Source organism: Cupressus sempervirens, chromosome 10 (genome assembly GCF_028749045.1).
Source record: "Cupressus sempervirens isolate cs-2001-9-10 chromosome 10, ASM2874904v1, whole genome shotgun sequence".
NCBI classification, from domain to species: domain Eukaryota; kingdom Viridiplantae; phylum Streptophyta; class Pinopsida; order Cupressales; family Cupressaceae; genus Cupressus; species Cupressus sempervirens.
Window position 1 is genome coordinate 394,387,473 of NC_143127.1, and position 10,921 is coordinate 394,398,393.

Below are 10,921 nucleotides of genomic sequence, written 5' to 3' on the forward strand. Positions count from 1 at the left end.
AGGTGTATGAAAATCTTAAAGTCATGAAGACAAAAGGATAGAAGAAAGAGCAGGGCACCAAGAAAGTAAATACGAAGAACGGTGATCTGATGCAGCTCAATTACAGAAGAGACAAAAGAGGATGAAATCGAATCACATCTCATCAGAAATATAAGAGAGATATCGCAGCTACAGCTTCAATACACAGGACTTATAAAAGCAATAGACGTCATCTGAAAAATGCCTTAACGAGTCCAAGATCACGAACAAGAACAGATGAAGATCTAAATTGCAGCTACTTAATTCAACACATACATATTTTCTGAAAAATACTTATTGCAATCTACAACAGATACACAAACTAGTGAACAAGACAAACTCCCTTATTTGCTGTTATCTAACCTGCTTTGGTAGGATGTTAAAGTTATGCCCAGAAATAAAGATAAACAGCAATAAAGAAAATGAAGAACAATAAGACACAAAGACAATTTATCTTGGGAAACCCCTCCAACTTGAGGGAAAAAATCCAGCCACAACAAAAAATATCTTTTCCTTTCAACTGAACACACGCTCATCACACAAAGTAATCATACATAGCTTGATTTGAGAGATTCTTCATATCGTAACTGAAGGTCTCTTCATTTTCCAAATGCAAGTCTCTTGATATTTCCAAATGCTTGTCTCTTTGCGTGTTGCATGTCTCTTCATATAAGAACATGTCAGATATTTAGGGTGAGACACCTCGCACACCTTGAGTGCTATGTCATGCTCACTTGGTTATAAGAAAGATACAAATGAATATGACAGAAATATCACCACAAATGTCTGCTACTGATGCAATACAGAGGCATTATCTCAATTAAAATAAATCATATGGCAATATCAGAGGTGAAGATCTCTATCGCAGCTATCATCTTCAACAGTGACAAAGCTAGAGAATAAGGCATAGAGCTGTTAAGTTCCAAAAGCATGCTTTATGAAGAAAGATGAAATGGAGCCATACAAAACATTTGGTAAATGAATATCTACAAAGCTTTAGGAAAGATGCAAAAGTGATAGTATATCAGTTCTAATTTTTCTATAAAGCAATAGGCATACAATATGTCGGATGGTTATTGAATAACTCGGAAATAAAAGCACCAGTAATCATTAATTATGCCATGTATTTTGTTTCAGAGTTAGAGATTCTTGCAATGGAATCTGTAAATTGTATATGGAAAAGCTGAAGATGTATGTGACTCACTGGTTAGATTATGTGTAGCCGTTCGAATCTGAATATTAAAGCTCCCCATGTCTTCTTGGCTGTTGGTGACGTAAGGTACATATCAATCTAATGTCAGCCATTGAGTATGAGCTGCTGTTTGAGTGTAATTTTCAATGATCCAATTTTGTTATCTTTTTGTGGATTTATTTACTTTATTTCCTAGAATGGATCGATGCTTCATTCTCTTATTGTTGTTTTTAAAAATATCACATGTTTATTCTTATCATATCATACCGGACTACATTTATCTTTGTTCGCATTATAATAAGTGAATCATTGTAGTTTATGCTGTGAGTGCCAAGAAGTGGCAATGATAATTTTAGAATTTTACTAGACTTCGGTAGATGTCTGATTGACAAAGCAATGCTCTGAGTTGCACCAGGATTATTGTATTGTTAGAGAAATTGAGTAGCTGAGGTGTTTGGTACCCGTGTCTGTACTATGAAATCTTGGACCTCAGTGGAGTCTTATCTGTGTGAGTTTGATTGTCTGTACTATGAAATCTTGGACCTCAGTGGAGTCTATCTGTGTGAGTTTGATAACTTTCACTTTATATATTAAACATTGCAGGAGAGTTAGTTTTCTGATCTCTAGTCAACAGTTCAATACCCTACTTGTTAGCAACAGCTGCAAGGCCCCCCCCCTATTGTTGGGCCACTATAGGTTGACATATACTTCTTAGAGTTAAATCTTCTTTCACATATCTATATAGCTTGGACTTTAACTGTTGGATTTGGAAGCCTTGAGTACCTCTAACAACCACTACAGCAATGGGTCATTAAGTCATTGGGCAGTTAAAGCCTTTCGCAATGATTGAACTTAACGCCCGAGCAATGAATTGGATCTGTTTACTTGTGAACTAATTATTTACTACTGTGACTTGCCATTATACCACATCCTAAAGCTATAATCTTTGTTAGCAAATTTTACTAAGTACCTAAATAGAGATGAGATGTATTTTTCTCTTAATGACAGATGCCTCTATACTAAATTGTTTGCTTGGATATGATTAAAAGACATCAGTATTTTGAATTTTCTTACAATTAATGGGCAATACACAAACACACACGTATGTATGTCTAAACAAAGTGACATGATGCAAGAATCTTCTGTGGTATTGAATAGCATTTTAAAGTACAAAGTCATTTTAGAAAGTTTAAGTTGACTTGGTTTGTAACATGTACATGGGAAGCCAAATCGATGGCTATTCATTTTCTTTCATGTCATTCATAAAATGACTTTAACTATAAAAATGTCCTTGGGAGATATTAAAGATACTAAAGAGCTGTAGATTTTTGAACTTGAGTTTGATGGTAGCTTTTTAAATCATGAACAATCATTGTATAAAGTGGTTATCCCATTGTTTAGATTACTTGCCTCGTTGTATTTAATTTTGCAATCTGTACATGAAAGACTGACTCTTCAGTCAGCTGATTGCTTTGCTGTATAGAGTCTTAACAGTGACCTCATAAGTTTTTATTTCATTCCATATTTTTCTCATGTTTCAGAGGTTTTTAAAATACATACGGAGGAGTTGCGTGCCAAGCAAGAGGAGATTGCAAAGAAAGACAGTGAAATCAAGGTTTTGCAAGCTATCATTCAGACTCTTACCAGTAGTGGGCCATCTTGTAAATCAGATCAAAAATGATTCATCAGAGTGAAACATCATATTTTTTGTTTTGATTATTTGCTGGACAAAGTTACAGGAGGGATTTGTGGTCACTGCCACCAAATCTGCTGAATAGTATAAGTGCTTTTTTACTCAAGTCTTTACCTTAAGGAAGCACTGTGTTTTATCTGCTCATTCAGAGTGAATGCTATGTTTTTTGTAGTGATAATTGAGGTTCTCTGTTGTATCATCCTTGATGGCACTGGCCGATGTACCTTTGATACATCCATTGTGTCAGCCAAATCACAATGGATACTAACATTAAATGAAAACTGTTACCTGACATATGCGAGTACATCCATTATATTAATGGCTCGTGTATTTGTATAATTTTTTTGTTCAAATTAAATGAGTTTTTGTAATTATTTATCGACTCATTTGTACAGTTCAATGGCCAATTTCCTAATCAATTATTCATTCACTCTAAATGTTTCCATTGCTGGAGTTAATGAGCCGCTGAAGATTTTCATTTGACATATCTATCTTGTTTGGATTCAATGTCGATGACTTATCTCCCAACGTGATATACGTTTGACATTTAGCTATTTACATTGGTTACCGAATTGTGTTTCACCACAGGGATCTCTTTCCCAATGCATAAGAACCTCATAAAACATGAAGGTTCTAGCTGTTTTGCAATTGTGTAAGAGTAATAATCTCTTTTTTTAGCATGTAAATTGTACACAAGTATCTTTGGTTTTCTTCAACCATTCCTTGTCTGCTAAGGCATTTTAAAATAGATTTCACTTAGGAAAAATAAGTGCAAGTCACACAAGGAGAACCGTGTTGATTCCTGAGGATCGTTGCAAATGTATTAACTCTTCCATGATATTTGGTATGTGTTTTCCAAATGACAACGACCTCTTATATATATAAGAAAGTGAGCAAAGAATAGATGTGTCCCTTCATGGGACATGTTTGTTCGTTTATATATATATACAATTTTTCGAGGTGAAGCTACAAAACATCAACACTCCCTCTTAGCTAGGGAGGATAAACACAGGACATGTATTACACTGTTGGCACTATTAGGTATGGCAAAAAATATATATTTGATCAGATGATGTCTATCATTTTCATATCACAGTTGATATTACGAGTATTGACCTCCCAAAATATCAAAGATATTCACCAAGTACTCAAAAAGTTTTGATATGACATCTGATATCAAGAGTATTGGCCTTTCAGAATATTGACGTTCAATATTCACCAAGTACTCAAATAAGGTGTGATATCACATTTGACATCACGAGTATTGGTCTCCCAGAATATCATACAATATTCACCAATTACTCAAAATAAGGTTTGAGAAGATCACATATGATATCAAGAGTATTGGCCTCCCAGAATATCAATGATATTTACCAAATACTTTGAGTAATGGTCTCCTAGAATGTTGATATGTAAGACATTCACCATTTACTCAATTTGTTTGATCTCATAATACAAGTTGTTGTAAGATCATCACCTTACAACAACTTCTCCAAATACAAGTGACATCATTTAGAAGTCGTCACCTCCTCATGATGTACACAGGGGTAGGCCTATTAAAATCACACAGTCACGAGGAATATTCTTTAATCACAATCCTCTTGTCTGATACAATTTATTGATAATTGAGTAATCCATCTCAAAATGGTTTACTCCCTCTTAATCAATAACATAGAGATCACATAAGGTTAATAACATCCTCAATCTTCTTTCTTTCAAGGTTGCCTCTAATAACATATCAGGCTTCCTTTGAATCTCAATCTTCTGTTTCCTACAATAACATTCACAGAGGAAAAGATAAAGACAAATAACTCTTATAGAAAAAAAAAATCACCTTTAATAATTATTCTCAATAATAATATTATATTTTAACTATAGAACATTAGAAATTTGATTGATTTCACAAACTATCAATTCGTATTTGAAAACTTTCATAATATTCGATATATTGAATTACGAATAAGATATCATGTCATGTTAGATTTACTATAATAGTAATGCATGAAAGTTATGCTCAAGAGAAAATACTTATCTCAAGTGGCGACTTCTTCTATTATTCTCACTCTCCACTAAAATATTTATCAAAATTAAAAGACATAAATAATTACTAATAATTATTATTACTTTTAATAATTACTAACATTTATAAATAAATACTCATACCTAATAGCATGTTAATACTAGAAGTAACTTACAATATAAAATCATATACAACATGTACTTACAAGTGCCACGTCATTCACCTTCCTTTAATTTACCCTTATTTAACCATAGCATAGCTCAGTTGTCATTGAGTCCTTTCGTATCCACAAGACGTGTGTGATGGTTAAAATTAAAGGATTGTTGATTGTCATCCTTTATTATTCTTGCTATAACTCAATTTATCCTCATCGATGTCTTTTACATTATCATTCCCAATATGCATTGTTTAACGTGAAAGATGGATAACCTCATAATATACTTCTCACAAGCTGTGGTTTTTTGGAAAACATTGTGTATGCCCGCTTATGTGGTAACTTGTTCCTCAATCTATTATTGGTTTGTTGTGTGAGATATCTCCCTCTTCTCTTTGTGTCTCGATGTGGGGATTCCATGTTAATTTTTGGCATCGGTGACCTATACTCCTTCCATGCATTTATAACCTTAATGCATCAATGTCCTTGTCCTAGTAGTAATATTTTCTAACAGCTAGAAAATATTCAATATTTTGTTAAATGGCAATGTTGATAAGGGCTGGTGTGTTAGAGCTTTCAATGCCTTTGAAAAGAGGACCATTGCTTTGCAAAATTAGCCCAGCTAGTTAAAGGAGGTTACTTGGAAGAAGTCGCAAGAGTTTGTTAGTGCAAGCAGGTGCCAACCTAAGCATTTCATTAGATGCTAAAAATTGCAGAATGGAGGTTGTTAGAGCTATTGAAGAATCTTTGTTCATCTATTTGTCCGAAATCTTTCTAGACAAAACTGTTCTAGGTGTAGATTAAAAAATCAGGGGCAAGGTGCTTGAAGATCTACTAAAGATTCTATGATGTGCCAGGGACATGTTTGAATTCTAGAAACTTTTTATAACATTCGACTTGTGCTAGATTTGGATCACGTTTTCGGTCTGTAAATTCCTAAGAATATATGATACAACACTTGATGGATGAAAATACATGCTATAGCATCATCTTAGAGTTTCAACAAGAAGCAATAAAGGAACCTTTCGTTAACATTGGTTAACACCATAATTCATATATATTTCCTCCCACTCAATTTGATATTCTATACTTGGAACAAAGATTCAGAGACAAAATTTTTCTCACGGCAGCCATAGGGTTGTTTAAATGAAAATCATGTATGTTGTTTTCAGGAATATATTATCTTCTATTAAATTAAATATTACCTTCTGCAATACACGATTGACTTATCCCGATATCTTCTTATCCCTATCCAGATTTATATTCATTCCCTCTATCTTATATGCATCCATATTCATATGCTATGGTTTTTGTAACATCTAAAAAATATTTCAATCTCAATGCTTAATTTGAAGTATAAAATATATTTATCAACAATTCTAATAACTGACATCTCTTCGTTAACTTGCTCTGATACCATGTTGATTCCTGAAGATCATTGCAAATGTATTAACATTGCCATGATATTTGGTATGTGTTTTCCAAATAACAACGAACTCTTATATATACAAAAAAGTGAATAAAGAATAGACGTGTCCCTTCATGGGACATGTTTGTTCGTTAACATAATTACAATCTTACATACATACATACATACATATACATTTACACACACACACACACATACATTAATACATATATACACATACATATATACATACATACATACATACATATAGATATAATATGTATATATATACATATAGATATATGTATATATATACTTATTATATCTATATGTGTGCGCTTATTATATCTATATGTGTGCGCGCACACGCACATAAAATTACAATCATATATATGTGTGTGTGTGTGTGCATAGATGTATATATATGTATGTATATATACATATACATCTATTAACATATATATGCATATATGCATATATACATATATACATATATGCATATATATGTTAATAGATGTATATGTATATATACATACATATATACATCTATGTACACACACATATATATGTATGTATATATATTTATACATATATATGTTAATAGATGTATACATACATACATACATACATACGTACGTACATACGTACGTACGTATGTATGTATGTATGTATGTATGTATATATATTGTAGCATATATACATATATATATGTGTGTGTGTGTGTGTACATATATATATGCACACACACACACACACACACACACACACACACACACACACACACACATGCTACAATTTATTCGAGTGAAGCTACAAAACATCAACAAACTGAACTTGGTTGTTTGCTATTCACATGAACTTTTGAGCATAAACTATTATTAATGCAGACCGAGTTTTTGAAGCAACTGTCATACTAAAAATATGTTGTGTCTTTGTTCCTTATTTTCTATATTGAAAATTGTCTTTGACTTGAGCTGATCTCCTTGGTTTCTGTCAAGCTCATCAGAATGAACCAGTTGCCGCTTATTTTCATTTCAAAAATTGAAACCTTATCCAATGTTACTTATGCTTGGGGTGGGTGCCATATGAAGATTTTAACATGGATATGGCTAGACGAACCATGTACTTCAGAATACGCAAACATCTAGATACAACTCAGATATGCCATTTGACATATGTCGGGATCCGAATGATCTGTATTCAGATGTACCCACCATCATTTTTTGTGATGTTTTAGAGAGACGTAATAAATGTCGCTAGCTATGCTCCAGACAGAATGTACCAAAAGTCAATTTTTGTCAAAAGTGTATTTTGTATGGAGGATACCCGGGCTCATAATAAATTAAGTAAAACTCAAATGGAGGATACGAAAAACTCAAATCAACTCGATTTACTTTAGTAACAGACCATTGATTGGATTCTGAATGTAAATGGAAATGTGCACGAAAAGTTTTCTAAGATAATACATTATTCGAGGGGTGTGTAATAGATACAATGTTAGTTGAAAAGTGTCTGGCTATGTCTTACGACAAAAATAAACATATTAATGACTTTAAAATTAACGTTTACACAAGAACCTCATGTGACAAATAGTAAAAAAATGGAAGACGTAGCGGAGTGGAATTGTATCAATCGGATCAAATCACCCTAAGCGAGATATTTTGAATAGAAGGAATGGTTATATTGTTAGAGAACAAATATAAAATGATTAGAACAATGGTATGATGATACATCTTTTGAATCAACAACATTATGAAGTTGTTAGTTGGAAGTTAGCTTTGATTGCGGACTAGATTTATAATTTGTGTACTTCTTTGGAGTCTGTTACTTTCACTCATATTCCCAGGGAATGGAATAGTGTTGCTAATTGTTTGGCAAAGTGGGCTTTTGACCATATGTGTAATTGGAACATTGTTGATAAGACTCAACTTCCGATGGGCTTGTCCCATCAACTTGATCACTTGTTTGATCTTGATAGGGCTATCTAATGCCCTTTCTCCATTTGTTCTTGTTTCTCTTTCAGCTTGAATAAATTTTCACTCCTTTATTTCAATGGTATGATGATGTTAAAAGATGAGAATCTAGTTGCAAATGAAGTTATAAAACTTATGACAATGTGTTTTCACTTGATATGGGACATACCATAAAATAAATGATTTAAATAAATATAGTAACAAGTTGTGAAAAGTTCTAAAACAAGAAAGACAAACAAAAAAATCAAATGATGCAAGGATGGGTCTTTGACAATGAAGTCAGGTTAGGTAATCATGTACACAACACATCTAAAATGGAAAATTGAAGGAAAAATTGTAAAATAGCTAAAAATGTGAACAATTGGAAGATTACAAAACCCAATGATGTAAGGACGAGTCTTTATGAGGAGGGCATATTAGGTAAACATGCACACATCTCTAAAATGGAGAAAAAGAGGGAAAGATAAGAGTAGGAACCTACTCTTTATGTGTATTTACATAAAAAAGATACCTACAAAGAAAAAATTAGAAACCAACAACAAAACAACAATTGACAAAAAAGGGAAAAAATAAACAAAAAACAAAAGCACATGTAATAGAGCATGAAGAACAATATTGGAGTTTCTTGAGAATGTGAGCCACCTTCAAGGCTTTTTCAGTCAATTGACTATGGAGGTCAACCACCTCTCTAATAATCTTACACTCGTCCACACCCCTCTTAGAGTGACTATGAGTCCTAATAGAAGTACCTTGCTTTAGGGAAAATACATTACTTCTCTTAACTAAATTTAGGTTTCCCTATTATCCTTCAAACCTTTTCCTAAATTGACATTACTCTCTTCACTAGTAAAGCCACATATTATTAGAGCTAGCATCATCAGATTATCAAGTTTATCATTAAGGACACTAAGCCCTTTTGAATCTTCAAGCATTAAATAATGACTTACTTTAACTAGCATATCTAGTTTACAATTCACATTGTTGATAGTATTCTCCAATTTCTTTATCGTCATTTCATAGTCATTTTAAGAACTTTAATATATGTGGCCACTTTCTCAAGGATAGATAACATCTTAGAGTTATCCTCATTATTCCTCTCAGTTCCCACCATTGTTTCCACCTTTTCCAATTTGATATGACGATCCTACATTTTCTCATGAACAATGTTAAGTTCAAAGAGAAATAATTTAGATAGCCCAGCCTAGGCCAATGCCCCATTTTAGACATTACCAATAACATCCTTGACCCAATCCCCACTCTCCCTAGACATATCATCCTCATGACATTGATCCTCACCAACCTACTCTTTAAATGAATTATCCTCTTGAACATATCCCACATGAGAATTAACTTCAAATAAATATTCTCCCATCTCCTCCTATCATAAATCTTCATTCTTTATGTCACATGAATCCTCTTTATCCCCCTCAAAATTCTACTATGGCCATCTCTAGCAATTTATGAGAAGTTTCTCCTCTCTTTAACCAAATAAGTCTCCTCTTTCTAAGAGAGAAGGAACCATTGAACCACACTTACTAGAGCTTCCTTTTATTTGGTTTCTTAGCCTTTGACAAGACATCCTCATCATTCCCATAAACTAATGCAACTTTGTACTTGAAAAATATGTTCATAGTTGGTAGGCATATTAGAGTAATGAACAAATACATGTTTAAACATTTTGTGTTTAGGTTTTACCTTTTTAGGGATGCTTGAGATCGACAATGTTTTGGCATGCTTTATGATAAGAAAAATGTGACCTTCATGAAGGATGGAAAGATTAGGCTTCTTGACATGGTCCTTAATCCTAGAGTCAAGGGAAGAAGAGTAAAAAGAAAAAGACATCAGTTGCTTAGGTGAAAATGATTTACGAGAATAAAATGAGAAGCTGGAGATATTTTCCACCATAAGTCAAATTGTGATATTTCTACAAGGATTGAACTATGTAGTTTTATTAACTCATGAAATGTGGGTCAACAAGCTTGACTCAAAAACTACATATTTGAATCTTGATAGCAATATCATAGAACAAAATGGTGACTAAATAAATTAATGGAATACCTTTTCAAGATAAACCTTCTCATGATTATCTCAACAATCTTCACCCAACAAGGATTACTAAAGTTACATGACCATAACCACATACATAGGTCCTAATGAACTCATCTTATCGTAAGAATTGATAACAATTCATTAAGCCACCATTTATTGAATTTTTTTAATAGGGAACCTTTGCTTTCTTAATATTTATCAACATCTAATATTTTTAAACATTGGAACTCCACTCCATTGCAGCCTTGTTTAGCTAGGTTTGAGTTATTTTATTTCTTTTTTTTTATTAAGTTATTTTTAAATTATTATTTTAGTTTTATTATACTTATTATTTTTTTTCTTCCTATTTTCTTCTTCTTCTTCTCATTATTTATTTATTTTATTATTATTGTTCTCATTATCATCATCATCATC

General features: G+C 32.7%; 1 protein-coding gene across 1 annotated transcript in view; it reads left to right on the plus strand.

Annotated features, from left to right (window-relative positions):
* LOC149534328 (tropomyosin) overlaps positions 1-3,277 on the plus strand; it is a 103,477-nt gene extending 100,200 nt beyond the window's left edge. Inside the window, exon 3 of the mRNA XM_089805951.1 lies at positions 2,752-3,277. Within this exon, the coding sequence (XP_089662077.1) occupies positions 2,752-2,891 (140 nt within the window). The 3' untranslated portion in view covers positions 2,892-3,277. The remainder of the gene's footprint in view (positions 1-2,751) is intronic.
* Positions 3,278-10,921: the final 7,644 nt, after the last annotated feature.